Source organism: Geotrypetes seraphini, chromosome 9 (assembly GCF_902459505.1).
Source record: "Geotrypetes seraphini chromosome 9, aGeoSer1.1, whole genome shotgun sequence".
In the NCBI taxonomy this organism is placed as follows: Eukaryota; Metazoa; Chordata; class Amphibia; order Gymnophiona; family Dermophiidae; genus Geotrypetes; species Geotrypetes seraphini.
Genome location: NC_047092.1, coordinates 21,472,799 through 21,491,182, shown reverse-complemented (window position 1 = coordinate 21,491,182; position 18,384 = coordinate 21,472,799). Strand labels below are relative to the sequence as shown.

General features: G+C 45.1%; 1 protein-coding gene across 7 annotated transcripts in view; it reads left to right on the top strand.

Moving 5' to 3' along the window:
- SBF1 (SET binding factor 1) overlaps nt 1-18,384 on the top strand; it is a 224,205-nt gene that overhangs the window by 65,918 nt on the left and 139,903 nt on the right. For all 7 annotated transcript variants that reach the window (XM_033957864.1, XM_033957863.1, XM_033957861.1 and 4 more), the window contains exons 2-3: nt 7,629-7,714; nt 14,865-15,002. In XM_033957864.1, the coding sequence (XP_033813755.1) occupies nt 7,629-7,714; nt 14,865-15,002 (224 nt within the window). The remainder of the gene's footprint in view (nt 1-7,628; nt 7,715-14,864; nt 15,003-18,384) is intronic.

Here is an 18,384-nt window from a genome sequence, read left to right as displayed (position 1 = left end):
AGCAAGGAGATGGTAGGATCAAACGAGGACTGAGTAGGAGTGTTTGGGATAATCTGAGGAGAAAGATAAAGGATAACCCCTAAATAATAGGCCTCAAGTTAATTAGATAATTTTAAACTGTAGTCAATGTAATTTGAAAAGTGGAAGAGAGGCTTGGTTAAAGTGTTGTGCAAAGTGCAGAAGACAGTCTAAAGCAGTGTTTTTCAACCTTTTTACACCTATGGACCGGCAGAAATAAAAGAATTATTCTGTGGACCGGCATCAGTCCGTGGACCGGTGGTTGAAGAACACTGGGCTAAGTCGTGGGCCAGACCCCGCCCATCTCTACCCAATCTCCACCCCAGATCCCACCCTCAAAATAGTACTAATTGCACCTTGCACGTCCTGTGCCTCATCTGGAAGCCTTCCCTCTGATGTTGCAATGTCATAGAGAAGGCTTCCGGTTCAGGCGCAGGATGCCCGTAGGAGCCACTGCCCGTGGCTTTGTGCACTGAATCAGTTAGGAAGAGGGAGCTGGCTCGAAGATAACGCCGCATCGATCGCACCGTGGACCAGCGGTTGAAGAACACTGTTTTGGGCCTGATGCACATGCTGGCCCTGTGGACCGGCAGGAAATTTCTGTGGACCGGCACTGGTCCATGGACCGGTGGTTGAAGAACACTGGTCTAAAGTATTTTGAAGAGATTGTAAGCGTTTTAAGTTGGGATTGGGTCAGTCCAGCATATATGGAATTGCAGTAGTTGAGACATGATATTAAGACGGCATGAGATGAAGTGCTGAGGGTTCAAATAGGGATCAAAGCCAGTGGAAGATAGCAAATCCAAATTTCAAAATGTTTGAAATCTGCTTGTGAAAAGAAAGATCAGAATTGAGAATAATCCCTAGAGATGAGAGTCCAGAGTAAATAATAATAATAAAAAAAATTATTTATATACCTCAATACCTCACGGTTCAGTGCAGTTTACAATAAGAGGAAAGAACTGTAAAAACATAGCAAATTTACACCACAAAGCACAGTACATTATATAAAACCACCTAAGTCTTCTGCTTCACATCTTCATACATGTTTCAAATGCATATTCATAATGCTTCTAGCATGAAACAATGTTCTGAACTCCTATGCTGCTTCAGAGCCACTTGTAAATGCTGATAAATTCATAGTCATGCCTACGTTTTATAAAGAAAACGGAGCCAGCATGAAATATTGGCTGATTATAATGCCTATGGCAGTGTATCGCAAACTATGTGCCACGGCAGATTCAGATGCCAGCCAAAGAAGAGAGGCACATGCCTTTCATGGCGAGAAACACATCCTGTTGGCTGTCAGCTAGCGCTGGACCCTCTTCTCGCCAGCGTCTCTCCTTCTCTCCTCCATCAGTAACCCCTACCGGCGTAGAAATAGGCTCAGGGCTGCGGCTGGAGGGCCTCCGCACATGTGCAGATGTCACGCGTTCGCTTGTCGCCCATGTACTTCCAGAGGCCTTCCAGCTGCAGCACTGAGTTTAATGTGCCGCGGTGTCATAAAGGCCTACAGGATGGAAATCAATGTTATACTTTGGCGGCTAATCAACAATTCATAGCCTGGTACCATTTGTTTTGATGTTGTCAGATCTCTTTAAGAGGAGAGCAAGTTAGTGTGTAATTGGTGGTGCGTAATTACAAAAACAAGGAACACCCAACCCTCATTCTCCAATGAGAGGCTTACTGGGGTATGATTTTTATCATTGGTCCAAAAAACCTTGTTGATTTTTATTTTAATGTTTTTAACTATATTGTCAATTTAATTTATTAATTGCAAAAAATCAAGTGAATCACCAAAATCTAAAACTCTATCCACATATTCATAGGAATCCAAGAAAAGGCACTTAGCTTTATGAGACAAAAATGAGACAAAAAAGATCCTTGTTTGAATCAGCTGTGTAGTCCTTCTATAAATCAATGAAGTCCAAATCCGGTCCGACGGCAGCGCAACCATTTCACAAATTCACTGCTTCATCAGGGACACTTTTAAGATCATAGAATATGTAAATTTCCAAATACTATTTGTTTTAGCATTACCGTATGGAGCAAGATCCTACATGCTTCATTCATTTCATGCACAGGGAGGGGCCAAAAGCCCTGATTGGCTCAGGTGCCCAAGTCGCCTGAGCCAATCAGGGACTTCCTTAGTGAGTATCTAAGGAAGTCCTTGTTTGGCTTAGATGCCTCAGGCCCCTTCCAAGGGAGGAACCCGAGGCATCTGAGCCAATCAGGGCCTTAGGCCCCTCCCAATACATCACATGATGCACCGGAACAGGGCCTAAGGCATCGGAAGCATCGCGGGAGGCATTGCAGCAGGAGGTATTGAGCACCCCTCCTGCTCCATTACGGGTACGGGGAGGGGGCATCCAGTCTATTTTAAAATCGGCCAGGAATCGACCAACAGCGATTGAATCGCTATCTTTTAGTGAATCCAGAGACTGGTAGTGCTTATTGTGTGCTGTCACTTTTGCACTTACTGCCTCTTGAAGAGGTCTTTAGTGTATCCCTGCTAATTGGAAACAATCTTAATGTGTAGTACCCGCAGAGGACATGCTCGTCATGCCTCCCCCCTCCTCGATGTTGCATATCATGCTCATTCTTCCTGTTAAATACGACAAATGCAAAAATTTAACAACATTTTAAGTAAAAAGTTCTTAAGTGTATGCATCGTAAACCAATAGAACCATAATAAACTTGAAAACGGTATTTTTCAAAAGATTCAAATGCACAGAAAATTGAAATGCTATATCCTATACTCTCTGTGGTCTTTAACCCTCCATACTCAACTGCTTCTGGTTTAAATGAGCAGCTGACTAATAGAATAATCAGACAGCAGGAATCTCAAGTTTCAAGTGTAATTGTATTATTTTATATACTACCAAATTGTCATGCCTTCACAACAGTTTACAATAAGAACATAAGAAGTTGCCTCCGCTGAGGCAGACCAGAGGTCCATCTTGCCCAGCGGTCCGCTCCCGCGGCAGCCCATCAGGCCTAATTGCCTGAACAGTGTCCCTGACTGATTTTGTAACTGCCTCTAATCCTCTAATCCTATCCCTATTACCTACCTCTACTCCTATCTGTACCCCTCAATCCCTTTGTCTTCCAGGTACCTATCCAAACCTTCTTTGAAGCCCTGTAGCGTGCTCCTGCTTATCACATCCTCCGGTAGCGTGTTCCATGTATCCACCACCCTCTGGGTGAAAAAGAACTTCCTGGCGTTTGTTCTAAACCTTCCCCCTTTCAATTTCTCTGAGTGCCCCCTTGTACTTGTGGTTCCCCATAATTTGAAAAATCTGTCCCTGTCTACTCTTTCTATGCCCTTCATGATCTTGAAGGTTTCTATCATGTCTCCTCTAAGTCTCGTTGACTCTGAGACCCCCCTCCTCCTCCAGTTCAGGGATATTGATCCTGCAGGCGCTACCCAAATTTAAATTAACTTCATATAGACCTATCCAGTCTGTTAAGAACATAAGAATTGTGTTACCAACAAACAAACGCACTGAGAAAAATTAAATTTCAAAAACAGAAGGAACATCAGAATTGCCATACTGGGACTGACCGAAGGTCCTTCGAACCTAGTATCCTGTTTCCAACAGTGGCCAGCCCAGGTCCCAAGCACCTAGCTAGATCCCAAGTAGCAAAACAGATTTTATGCTGCTTATCCTAGGAATAAGTAGTGGATTTTCCCCAAGCCATCTCAATAATGGCCTATGGACTTCTCTTTTAAGAAATTAGCCAAACCTTTTTTAAACACTGTTAAGCTAATTGATTGCACCACATTATAAATCAGACTTCAAATTGGTGATGGTTGATCATTGAACATAAGAATTGCCACTGCTGGGTCAGACCAGTGGTCCATCATGCCCAGCAGTTCGCTCCTGCAGCAGCCCTTAGGTCAAAGACCAGTGCCCTAATTGAGACTAGCCTTACCTGCGTACGTTCTGGTTCAGCAGGAACTTGTCTAACTTTGTCTTGAATCCCTGGAGAGTGTTTTCCCCTATAACAACCTCCGGAAGAGCGTTCCAGTTTTCTACCACTCTCTGGGTGAAGAAGAACTTCCTTACGTTTGTACGGAATCTACCCCCTTTTAACTTTAGAGAGCGTCCTCTCGATCTCTCTACCTTGGAGAGGGTGAATCCTGTCTTTATCTACTAAGTCTATTCCCTTCATTATCTTGAATGTTTCGATCATGTCCCCTCTCTAAGTCTCCTCTTTTCAAGGGAGAAGAGACCCAGTTTCTCTAATCTCTCGCTGTACGGCAACTCTTCCAGCCCCTTAACCGTTTTAGTTGCTCTTCTCTGGTGACGATTCTTTCTAATGGAGATGTCAAAGCAAGCATGTGAATCTTGCTACAGTGTTCAAAGATCCTACGTAGTTCTGATATGGTTGTTTTTTGTTTTTGTTTTTTTTTTCAATAAATACAAAGGCCTCATCCTTTATGCATGACAAACCACAGCCTTTGATTAATGTGGAAAGGTCTGAGGAGAAAAATTCTTCCTGGATGGGGACAAAAAACCAACACACACTACAGTGACCACAAGTCTGGTGGCCTAAAATTGATTCAACTTCCGCTTGCCCCATTGGAAAATTCAAGGAGCCCTAAAAGTCTTAGATTTCTGATGTTTATATGTAAACAGTGGCAAAGAACCAAACATAGGGATGCTGTTGGAATACTGGCCCATGCATTCTTATTATTTAAATAATCACCTGTGTTGTGTTGTAATAAGGAAAGGCACAAACCAAACAATTCTGTGAGGAATTGAGGCATTTCATTAGTAGATCTGTATTACTAAAAGTGTGTGTATAATCTCAATAATCTCAATCACCTGAAAAGAGATTCCCTGCACTTTATGAATTGCTGAAATGGCCTAGATTGAATCCTATGTTCTTTTGGGTGTAATAAAAAAACCAAAACAACAAAAAATAACCAACAGGGATATTTTTAGTTATCTTCCTCTGGTGAAAATTTATAAAACCTAAATATTTTTAAAATTACAAGAATCCCCCCCCCCCAAATTCATAAATTGAATAGAAATTATGATAGAGAATTTTGTATAGTTTTCTAAACAGTATAGATTGACGAAAGATAATTGTTATATTGGACCATTAGGGCAACCTTTGACTGAAAAATAGATAAATACCTGTATATTCATTTTTTTTCTTACAGGAAGCCACATACAAGTGTGCTGTATTGAGGGACACAGTTGCCCTCATAGAGGTATCCTTAATCTGTTGGCAAAATTGATTAAATATAACAAAACTTTTTTGTGAGAGCCAAAAAAGCTAATATAACACAATCATGGAGTCCTTGATTCAAGAACCTGAGTTCCCAACCCTGTCCTTGAGGACCACCAGCCAGTCAGGTTTTAGGGATAACCCTAATGAATATGCCTGAGAGAGATTTGCATATAATGGAGGTGACAGGCATGCAAATCTACTCCATGCATATTCATTAGGGCTATCCTGAAAACCTGACTGGCAGGGTTGTGAACCACTGCTGTAGTGTTTGTAATGATGAATGAGTATAGAAACAAACATTCAGAAAGAAAATGAAACTCTCTTCCCTCTTTTGTTGGGTGGTTCCTTGAGATGCATATGATACAGGAGACATTAGAGTGAAGGGCATGGATAGTTCTGATCAAGTGAGGCTGGTGAGTGAGGTGGATCCTTTTGATTTTAATTTTCATCAGAGAAGGCAGGGACCAGCAGACTAATTGTGAAACCTAGAAGTGTTGCTGCTATCAGCAGGAAGGGCCTGACATTACTGGTGTAACAATGTTATATAGGCAGTCATTCACCTTGGTGAATATGTTGGTTGTTGGAAATGAAGACAGCTAGTGGTGCCACTATGAAACGTCACCCCAAGAATGGGGCAGGTGGCAGAGCAGAGTTGAGGAAAATGGTGGGAAGCATTTTGCCCAGCTATAGATGGAGAAAAGGCAGCATGGTAAATGGCAACTAGAGGGCAGTGAAAATTTGTTGCATGATGCTGGCCACTGGGAAGGGATAGTTGTGTATACTGGCAGAAGAAAGTGGTGCAGTCAGGGACATTATGGCCACAGGTTTGTAATTGTTTACACATACTCCAAAGCAATGGCTTTTGCTTTCATTTTCTAGTGTTTCCGTGGTTGCTAAGATTATGGATGAAATTATTCTGCTACTAGCCCTGAACATGGGGGCAACATTTTTAAGATTTGACACTGATGCTGATCTTGGAAATACCGGTCCCTGATAGTTTGAGAGTGAGATACTAGGCTGTGACAATTGTAAAAAGAGCACCAAATCAGTGATGCAGCTGCAGGCCACATGTTAATGCTGAGATGGGCTGAATGATGGAGTTTGCCAGGCCGAAAATGGCCCATGGGCTGTATGTTTGATACCTTTTGTCTGTAGCCTTTCTTTTTATATCCAGATATGTTCACTATAACAATATTATCACTCTAATTGGCTGGTTTTTTAATCAAAATTTGTAGCCAAGAATGTTAAAGCCAAACATTTTCAAGAAAATTGACAATAGAAGGCTGAGTTAGCTCTGAATGAAATAACAGGAAAATCAGTAAAGGGTGATCTCTTTTGGGGAAAAAAATGCTACCTTCAAAAGTCAAAAAATTCATTTTTCTACATCAGGAGCAATTACAAACTCAGCCTTTGTACGTCTGCCACGCTGTGCTTTAGGGTGACTCTTTTACTTTTGATTTTTCCATGCAAAAAAATCTTATTATATCAGGAGTAAGATTAGCTTGGAGAAACTGGGAGTAAACTGCTGCATTGAAGGATGGCGTGTTGACTTTAGTCTGAGGGCTTCTTTTACGAAGGTACGCTATGGCCTTAACGCACGGAATAGCGCACACGCTAGCCGCTACCGCCTCTTTTTGAGCAGGCGGTAGATTTTCGGCTAGCGCGTGTGATAAAACCCCTAGCGCACCTTCGTAAAAGGAGCCCTGAGTGTTTGGCTTCTCTGGATTACGCAGTAATCTGTGCACTATATAAGTAAATGACTCAGTCATTCATATAGTATTGACCAATCCTTTATAGAGTTATGCACAAGGTCAATATCTCACTCTTACTTAGATCATTTATCATAACTTTCAAGGCTTCAGACATGCCATTTGGTCACCCATGTTTTTTCAGTGACCAAATATATTTCAATGGCTATGGCTTCTTCATTTGCCCCCTCTATATATGTTAATATTTTTTGATTTCTTTTTCTTAGTATTTTATCTTCTTATATCTTAAAGTGCTTAGTGCTTATATAAATATAAATATCAATAATTTAGACTTAGTCTGAATAAATAAGAACCTATCTTAAAATTTTCTCTATTCATGCAATCTCTCTTATCACGTCGGGAAGGGACCTGTCACATCGACATGTTTCGCCGTTAGGCTGCTTCAAGAAAAAGTCCCCCTTTATCGATTTAACCAAACCATCCCGATCCGTATAGTTTCCACTAAGATAAGCCCTGAAAGTTATGATAAATGATCTAAGTAAGAGTGATATATTGACCTTGTGTTCTGTGCACTAGTCATACCTGCTGCGCCCTGCTACAGCTGCACCTGGAACCCCCTTGCATGCTTGTTTTTTAACACAGTCTCTTTTTATACAGGCAGTGGGGAAGGCCAGGGTCAGATCGTACAGCGCTTTCCAGAAAAGGATTGGGAGGATAACCCCTTTCCTCAAGGCATCGAGTTGGTGAGTCTGACCCTCCTGCAGCCTGGGAAGTGTGACTGATTTATCCTTATGGTCCAGATCCATAGCTTTTTATTTTATTTTTATTTTTTTTAAATCTTTATTCATTTTCAAATTGAACAACAAGTGCACAAAAATACATTATACGATTAATTCCAATATAGCACTATAATATCTAACACATAAAAATCTAGTAATGTAATAACCCCCACCCAACCACCCACCCTTCATCTCATTTTCAACCGAAATAGAAATATACATGTTTTATATGACATATTATAACATATCCTATAAAATTATTTCCAACTCCCCCCTCCCCCCTTGAGTGTGCTAAATACAATTAAGAAAGAAAAGAAAAGGAAAAGAATACAGCAGTCATTAATTATTTTCTTTTCCATAGCTTTTTTATGTCACTGAATAGGAATGCTTTACCGCTCCCTGAAGCATCCTCAGTCTGAAGAGGCTACAGATTATGTCTTCTGCTTAACCTTAACACAATACTGCATTTTCAGGAGATCCATCCCTGGAGCGATGCGTCTCACTGATTTTATGAGGTGATTTGGAAAACCATGGTGCTGCCTCTTTTAAATGCATCTGGAAAAGTGAGGATGTAGGTCCAAAAAATAAGATGCTAGAAGAAGACCGGGAAGGGATTAGTGCGCGCTAGCTGGAAATCTACCGCCTGCTCAAAAGGAGGCAGTAGCGGCTAGCACGTGCGGCAAGTTAGCGTGCAATATTCCGTGCGTTAAGGCCCTAGCGTGGCTTTGTAAAAGGAGCCCTTAGCCTTCTGTTGCATCAGGTACCATAGTTAAATTGTGAGTCCACCAGGACAGATAGATAGGGAAAATACTTAGAGTCCTCGATTAAAAATACAAAACAACTTGCTGTACACTGCCTTGGGTGAATCTCTTCATCAAGGCAGTTAATAAATCCCAATTAATAAATACAGGGCAAGTATTATTGTGGAACGATGAGAGAGAAAAGGAACCCAAAGGGAGGGGAGATAATAGAAATCTGAGGTAACGTGGGTATCTTTGGCAAAACTGGGAATAAAACTGCTGCACCAGATTTTGAACCTCTAAACTACAATGAGGTGGGCAACCACAGTCCTCAGGGACCACAAACCGGTCAGGTTTTCCAGATTTCCACAATAAATATGCATGAGATTGATTCGCATGTACTGCTTCCAAATGCACATAGATCGCATGCAATATTCCTTGTGGCGATCTTGAACCCGACTGGGTTGTGGCCCTCAGGGAGTGTGGTTGCCCACTCCTGCCCTAAAGAGATTGGCTGGGAGCTGTTCTTCAACGTCATATCTTTGCTATGTACTGGAGGAAGTGTTAATTTTCCCCTGAAATGACATTTGAATGAAATCTAGCTGTTTCCCAGTCATTAGATAGATGTTATTGGGGGTCTTGAAAGTACTACCGTATTTTCGCGGATATAACGCGCACCCGTGTAAAACGCGCACACGGGTATAGCGCGCAGAAATCACGATGACATGTACAAAAACTTTTGTATACCGCGCTCACGGGTATACCGCGCATGATGCCCGACGCTCCTTTCGCCCGCCCTGACTTTCCGTGCGCTGTCCCGACTCTCCGTTCACCCCCCCTGACTTCCGTGCACTGCCCTGACTTTCCGTGCGCTGTCCCGACTCTCCGTTCACCCCCCCTGACTTTCCGTGCACTGTCCTCCCTTGAAGTCCTGTCCCCCCTTGAAGGTCTGTCCCCATCCTGAAAGCCTGATGCCCCCCCCCCGACGTCCGATACATCCCCCCCCCCCGGCAGGACCACTCGCACCCTCACCCCGAAGGACCGCCGACTCCCCAACAATATCGGGCCAGGAGGGAGCCCAAACCCTCCTGGCCACGGCGACCCCCTAACCCCACCCCGCACTACATTACGGGCAGGAGGGATCCCAGGCCCTCCTGCCCTCGATGCAAACCCCCTCCCCCCAACGACCGCCCCCCCCCAAGAACCTCCGCCCGTCCCCCAGCCGACCCGCGACCCCCCTGGCCGACCCCCACGACACCCCCACCCGCCTTCCCCGTACCTTTGTGTAGTTGGGCCAGAAGGGAGCCCAAACCCTCCTGGCCACGGCGACCCCCTAACCCCACCCCGCACTACATTACGGGCAGGAGGGATCCCAGGCCCTCCTGCCCTCGACGCAAACCCCCCCCCCCCCCCAACGACCGCCCCCCCCAAGAACCTCCGACCGCCCCCCCAGCCGACCCGCGACCCCCCTGGCCGACCCCCACGACCCCCCCACCCCCCTTCCCCGTACCTTTGGTAGTTGGCCGGACAGACGGGAGCCAAACCCGCCTGTCCGGCAGGCAGCCAACGAAGGAATGAGGCCGGATTGGCCCATCCGTCCTAAAGCTCCGCCTACTGGTGGGGCCTAAGGCGCGTGGGCCAATCAGAATAGGCCCTGGAGCCTTAGGTCCCACCTGGGGGCGCGGCCTGAGACACATGGTCGGGTTGGGCCCATGTGCCTCAGGCCGCGCCCACAGGTGGGACCTAAGGCTCCAGGGCCTATTCTGATTGGCCCACGCGCCTTAGGCCCCACCAGTAGGCGGAGCTTTAGGACGGATGGGCCAATCCGGCCTCATTCCTTCGTTGGCTGCCTGCCGGACAGGCGGGTTTGGCTCCCGTCTGTCCGGCCAACTACCAAAGGTACGGGGAAGGGGGGTGGGGGGGTCGTGGGGGTCGGCCAGGGGGGTCGCGGGTCGGCTGGGGGGGCGGTCGGAGGTTCTTGGAGGGGGCGGTCGTTGGGGGGGGAGGGGGGTTTGCGTCGAGGGCAGGAGGGCCTGGGATCCCTCCTGCCCGTAATGTAGTGCGGGGTGGGGTTAGGGGGTCGCCGTGGCCAGGAGGGTTTGGGCTCCCTTCTGGCCCGATATTGTCGGGAAGTCGGCGGTCCTTCGGGGTGGGGGTGCGAGTGGTCCTGCCGGGGGGGGGGGGGGATGTATCGGACGTCGGGGAGTCGGCCGGGCAAGAGGGCTTGGGCTCCCTCTTGCTCCGATCGTGGGTGCGGGTGGGAGCGCGTGCGAGCGGTCGTTCGGGGTGGGGGTGCGAGCGGTCCTGCTGGGGGGGTGAATCGGGCGTCGGGCGGGGTGGGAACTATGTTTAAAAACTTTTGTATACCGCGCTCAGGCATATAACGCGCGAGGGGTATGCGCGGTAGGTAAAAACGCGTATAACGCGCGCGTTATATCCGCGAAAATACGGTACTTAGGTGGCTAAATATAGGAGGAACTTGTCTTATCCAGGCTTGCCCCTGCTTGTTAACACACAGAAATTGATATCTGCTAAGTGCATCGGGCCATGCAGTCCACCTGTTTTTCATTAGCTTTGTCCAGATCCTCTCTATCCTCCAGTTTCCATGGCTGAAGATTGATTTAGTTAGTTAGTTTTACAGCCCGTCCTCCCCAGGAGCTCAAAACGGGTTTCAGCGATACATTCGCAATATTTTAGAGGCACAGGATTAAGGGTACATTCACATTATACTGAAGGGTTCAGAAGAGAGCGACACATTTGATAAAAGGTATGGAAAACCTTTCATACGCCGAAAGATTGGAGAAACTGAGGCTCTTTTCCCTGGAGAAGCGGAGACTTAGAGGGGACATGATAGAGACTTACAAGATCTTGAAGGGCACAGAAAAAGTGGAGAGGGACAGATTCTTCAAACTTTCAAAAACTACAAGAACGAGAGGCCATTCGGAAAAATTAAGATGGGACAGATTCAGAACCAATGCTAGGAAGTTCTTCTTCACCCAACGGGTGGTGGACACCTAGAATGCGCTTCCAGAGGGTGTGATAGGACAAAGTACGGTATTGGAGTTCAAGAAGGGTTTGGACAACTTTCTGAAGGAAAAGGGGATAGAAGGGTATAGATAGAGGGTTACTATACAGGTCCTGGACCTGGTGGGCCCCCGCGTGAGCAGACTACTGGGCATGATGGACCTCTGGTCTGACCCAGCAGAGGCACTTCTTATGTTCTTAAGGGAGATAGTGGTGAACATAAGAACATAAACAGTGCCTCTGCTGGGTCAGACCAGAGGTCCATCATGCCCAGCAGTCTGCGGCAGAGCATTAAGGGTACATTCACACTAAACTGGAGTGAGGGATACAGAGGTTCACACTAGGATGAGGGCTTTAATATCTTCTTTTCCCTGTCTTTCTGTGTTACCCTTTAAATGTCTCTTTTCTATCACAATTGTAGTTCTCCCCTCATCCTTTTGTATCTAATTAGTCATGTTAGTCTTTGTCTATGTCAGTAATTGTTTTACTTGTCATCCCCATATTTTACTGTACATCACTTTGAATTTCAAAATTGCAAGTTTATCAAAATTTTATTCAATTTGAAACTTGCCCTTGACTTTGGGTTGACCAGGCAGAGATGGGTGCCCATGTTTTCTTGAATCCTGGTACTGATTTTTCCCTATATTTTCCCTTAATATGTGAGAAGTGCTCTGTGTCAACTGCCTTATCCCATCAAAGGATAAAAGGGGAATGATGCCATCATAGCACTGGTAACTACTGAAGATGACTATCCAGTTTACATATTTCTCATTCTCGTGATAACGGTTCACTTATCTTAATCTGTGATCGTCAATGTTCCAAAAATTTTCTTATCTTCTTAGGCTGGATACAATGTTAGCACAAATTTTGAATTTTATTATTGCACTCTGTCCATTCCTATAAATATCTCCAGGCCTCAAGCCTTTCTCGACACAGGTCTGTGTTTTACTTATTGGCATCATTAGGAGATAAGACTACAATGAATGAAAATAATTATAATCAACAATCCAAACACCAACTTCAGTATATGTTGTGAGATTTGAATTCATCGCCCATTATTACCGAAACATTTGAGTCTTCAAATTTAACTTTTAAGCAGCACTAAATTATTTAAACCTCCATCTTCAGCTGACATAGCTCATCACCATTGGTTAAGCTCCTTTATATGTTCAGCCATTCCACAGTTGCCAATCCTTCGCTTATTTGCACTCTTGTCCCCCATACTTCAGTCACTCACTTTTCTTTCTTCCCCTTCCATTCCCATCCCTTGACTCGCTCCACCCCTCATCCGAGCATAGCTACACAGCAGTACAGCCTCCTCCTCTTCCTCCTCTGCTGCCCAGTCCTGGTGGTGTGCTTTGTATCATTTGGTTTAAAGTAGGATAGTCTGAGTCAGGAGCAAAGGTAGATGTAGCTCAAAGCAGCATCCTATGCTGAGATTGCTGTATAGGGAGTGGAAGGGGAGACATACAACTTTCACTGTCAACGCTGTTTCTCTGGTTCCAGGTCTACATTGGTGGTTCCATCTGAATTGAGGATTTTCACAAGAAGGGCTGGGTTTTGTAGTCTTTCCCACCCTGTATGTAGGCCTGGGTGTATAGTAACATATACCGTGTTTTCCTGAAAATAAGACAGTGTCTTATATTAATTTAGGGCCCAAAAAACACACTTCCTTCCCTCATGCAGCAGAAACCTTGCCCAGCTTCCATCCTTCCCTCCCTTCCTCCCTTCATCCCTTGTGCAGCAGAACCCTTGCCCAGCTTCCATCCTTTCCTCCCTCCCATCCCTTGTGCAGCAGAACGCTACTGCCCCCTGCCGCCGCGCAATCATCCATCCCTCCCATCCGAACTGCTGACCACGAGCGAGCCCTACATACTGTACCTCCCTCCAAATCTGCGTCGGGCCAGCAGCACTTTAAACAGGCATTAGTAATGCGGCAGAGAGAATTCACTGGCGGACAAGGCCAAAGCAGCCTGTTTAGAGTGCTGCCAGCCCAACGCTGATTTTGAGGGAGGTACCGGTATGTAGGGCTCGCTTGCGGTCAGCGGTTCGGATGGGAGGGAAGGATGGCTGCGCAGCAGCGGGGGGAAGCGCTGCCAGTGAATCCTGACTAGGGCTTATTTTTGGGGAACCATGGTAGTAAATGACAAGACCTGAACGGTCCATTCAGTCTTCCCATTAGTTATATGCATTATAAATTCATGATTACATTAAATTGTCCTTTTTTGCTTTGTTATTTTGGGGCCATAGACCATAAAGTCCACCTGGTACTGTCCTTAGGTTCCAGCTACCGGAGTTGCTGTTGAAGCTAACTCCAGTCCATCCAACCATCTTGTCTTTTGTGGATACATACCGTAAAGTCTGCCCAGCAACATCCAGTTCCAGGTTACTGGAGTTTCCATCAATGTCCTTCCTAGTCCATCCTATACCAAATTGCCATATATGGGACACAAACCCTGCAAGTCTGTCCAGTATCGGCCTTAGCTTTTCAATATATACTATTCATTTTCTAATTAGAGATCTTCTATGTTTATCCCACACTTTTTTGAATTCAGTCACCATTTTCCTTTCCACCACCTCTCTCGGGAGAGCATTCCAGGCATCCACCATCCCCTCCGTGTAAAAGAATTTCCTAACATTGCTTCTAAGTCTTCCTCCCTACAACCTCAATTTATGCCCTCTATTTTACCATTTTCCCTTCTCTGGAAAAGATTTGGTCCTATATTAATACCTTTCAAGTATTTAAATGTCTGTATCATATCTCCACTGTCCCTCCTCTCCTCTAAAGTGTACAAGATATTCTCTGGAGGTAACGTAAATTGCACAATTGTGTGATCTTAGTCCATTCATTCAATGTGGTAGTGAAATGTGTTAGTTTTCCTTATGATAGTGTGGTTGCCACTTTAGTCCAATAGAATGTATGGAAGGAAGGCCAATAGATCAAAAAATTAAAGAAGGTGATATGATTTACTTATATATTCAGGTAGTCAGTCATTTCTTGCTCTAATCTTCTTGAGGAAGGGATTGGCGGCTCTTGAAATCTAGCCAAGAAATGTATTTAGTCCACGAAAAAGTTATCATTTTAGATAATCTTTCAAAATTGACCTTTTTTAATACACATTTTAATTTAACTAGAAATCTGAATGTTAATGGAAAATCTAGATCAATTTTGGAGTTGAAATTTACGCACTCTACAGTCTGCAAGTGTAGAAAATGACTCGATAAAAACTTTAAATGTGAAAAATAAAAAAGAATACTCTGAAAGGACATTTATAGGAGCTGTCTTCCCCCAAACATTACACCTTTTGTGTAGCATCCTCTTCATGGGCCCTGTTTTTATCTCTCCATAGTTTTGTCAACCTAGTGGGTGGCAGCTGTTTACAGAAAGAAATCCCCCTACGTTCTTCATTGCTGTTTTGACTGACATTAACTCTGAACGTCATTACTGTTCATGCTTCACATTCTGGGAAGCCATCGAGAGCCAGCAGGTAAGAGGTTGCCTTTTTTTGTCTCTTCTGTCCCCCTGTCCCACGGAGTGTCTAAAGTATACTACCTTCTTATGTGTAATTTGTGTTATACATCCATGCAGAAAGACATTTCTTATTTATCTGACCAGCCCAGATAAATGGGCTGTGCCTCTCTACCAGCAGATGAAGACAGAACAAACTGTTGTGAGCATTGCTGTTATACAGCACCTTCTAGCTCCTCTCCGTCAGATGGTAGGCTGATAGTCTGTGGAGCATTGGATTGGACCTGGGGTCGTCTACTCAGTCCAGTTGAACCGGGTACCTGTTGGGTTCAGACAGTTGGGATATCCTGGCCTTTGGCTTCTTTAGTATCCTTGAAGAGATATCTGAAGCAGTCCAGATAGATCCCCTTCTCACTCTTGACCTCCTTTTGCTGTTCTGAATCTGTGTCATTGCCTAAACCCCCACTACCACCTTTGCCATCCCAGCTTTGAGATTGGAGGAGATGTGGTAGACAGGTAGAGAGATGAGTCACAGCAGTTAAAAATAAGAATGGTCCATGCATTCTGCCCAGTTGAGATATTTTGTATGTTTTGGGCAGATATACCTATAAACTTCCTCTATTCCCAAATTTGCTAATCCATCCTTTTAATGCTTTTTTTTTTTCCTTTCTCTCTCCTCCATATCTATTGCAAGCGTGGTGAAAATCTGTTACAGTGTGGTGGCTTTTTTTACTTCTGCTGGAAGGCATTTTCAGGCCTTGCTACCGTCAGTTTTGATTTTTACAAAACTAACATTCAGGCCAAAGTAGTTTACAGGAACTAACAGTAAAATATATGTGTCCCACTGAGTAAAATGTTGCCAAAAGTGAGATTACAAATAAGAAACAAAGGCTTAAAAAGTTTGGAGGGATAAATTTGGGCAACATTTCATTTTTGAAAGATTTGTGTACTATAGGGTCAAAATTTTATCCATCACTTCTTATGGATTACGGAGATAGAAATGTCTTAAGTTTGCTGTTTTTCAAAAAATGTACTTTTTATTGATAAATGTTTCTCATTTTTTAAAAGACCTAATTAGTCTGTACCTGAGGCTGAAAGTTTGTGAGATTATGCGCTTGATGACCCTCTCTTTTGTGATTAAATAAGTCACATACCCCACTTCTGGTATTTTTTTGCTCAGCGGATCACATATGTAAAATACCGCATAAAATCCCTAGTATTAGATTGACTTACACCAGGGCTCAACAAGTCCCAGGTTGCCATGGCACCTAGAAATTGCCCTCTGGTGCGTAGGATTTCATACACCTAGCTCGGTATGGTGCAGGATATTTGGGAAGTCTCACATTTTCAAGTCCTGTACCATGATTTTCTGTATGGCTCAAATCGTGTGCAGAGCTGGGAGATGCGGTTTGTGAGGAAGCTCTGCAAATAACTACCATATTTTTTTGCTCCATAAGACGCACCCGACCATAAGACGCACCCCTCCTGTAGAGGAGGAAAACCTAAGTAAAAAAAAAAATTCAGCTCACCACCCTGCACCCTGTTCCCCATATGGTGATATAGTGGTAGGTCAGGACATGGTCCAAGGTAAGTAGAGAGAGAATGAAGATGACCCAGAGAATGGTTTTCAGAATAGCCCTGTAAGAAGAAAGTAAAGGGTCTAGATGGGAATACTCAAAAGGAGAGGAGAGAGGGGGAGATATGAGAAAGACATTCAAATGCTGGTGACAGAAGCTGGAAGTTAGATTGGTTGAAAGATATGCTAATCTTATACTTTAAAGTTAGCAGAAATTTGATATACAAAAGCGATGAAAGTATTGCTAGGCAGCCCCCCCACCGTGGTACCTTTTTTTAATCCTGGTGGTCCAGCGTGCTTTCCGCGCTCCTGTCTCGCTGGACAGCTGCCTCCTGATCTGATCCCCTTCTCTCTTTCGGCAGCGGTGGAGCAGCGCATGAGGCTGAAACGCGCTTTTTGCGTGCCTGCCTGGTCCCGCACCGCTCCCTGAATGGCTGCCGTCAGTGTCCTGCGAGAACTGACTGCAGCCATTCAGGGAGCGACGCGGGACCAGGCAGGCACGCAAAAAGCATGCGCCCCATTGCCGGAAGAGAGCAGGGGAACAGATCAGGAGGCAGCCGTTCAGTGAGGCAGGAGCGCGGAAAGTGTGCTGGATCACCGGGATTAAAAAAAAGGCACTCAGGCACTACTCAGATCTGTCGTTAAATTTTGGATGCAAATGTGGCAAAACGAGGTTAGAGAATTGCTCGGAGTGATCATTTCATTATTAATGACCTCATTGTTCTACATTTGCATAGCAGTATCGGAGACTGCTAGAAAACTCAGAAAAGACCTTCCTAAGCCGTTTTGATAATCCACTGCTAAAATATGTGTACGTTAAATCAGCTGGAACCTGTTTAGCGAACATGTTAAAGGCAGATTTTAGTTTTGAGAATCTACCCCTAAGTCCTCCCAGTCTAAGTGTTAATCATCTGTGACTTTTCTGCCCTTTAACATCAAACATTTTAGGACTGGAGAGCAACAACTTTTTTCCTTTTAGAATAACACCTAAAGGTGTTTTGGTTTTTCTCTTTGGCCCAAATTCACTAAGCAAACTGATCGGTTTGCGAGCCCTTAGCGAGCAGATTTCCCTCCGGCCCGATTCACAAACCTGTTCTGCGATCTGCTTCAAATCCATGCAAGCAAATGAGAGGAAACGCATGCAAATTAGGCAGGGACGCGATTCAGTAAACTTTTCTCCTGACACACCAACTGGCTTGGCCGATCAAGAACAAGTGACTGGTGAAGACCAGTTGCTTGTGTAAAAATCTCCACTTCTCTCTGCCTAGACCTGCTCTCTGCCTGCCCCGACTCTCCTGCTCTCTGCCGCCCTTCCCCGCGGTGCAAGCCCATGGTTTTAAAGCGGGGCTGTACTGTGGGGAAGGGCGGCAGAGAGCATTGTTTATGGCCAATCAGGGACTTCCTTAGACTCCTCCCTAAGGAAGACCCTGATTGGCTGAGGCACCCGAGGTGCCTCAGCCAATCAGGGCCTTAGGCCTCTCCCTGTGCATCACATGATGCACTGGGGTGTGGCCTAAGGCCCGTATTGCGTAGCAGCCTGGAGAGCAGCAAGAGGACTTTGCGTTTCCTCCTGCTCCCAAAGAATCATGGAGGGAAGCCTAAGGAGCAGGAAGGACCAAGCACCCGTCCTGCTCCCAACATTTTTAAAGATACGGGGAGGGGGGTGGGTGCAGGCAGCCCGGCCAGGCCCGGCCCGACCAGGGGTGGGTCAGTCGGGGATGCGGTAGGCCAGTTGGAGGGGGGTGGGGGTGGGAGTGGGACCATTGCGTTGGGTATTTTTTGGTTCGGGGAAGGGGCACTTGTCGGGAGAGGGAGGAGAGTTTAA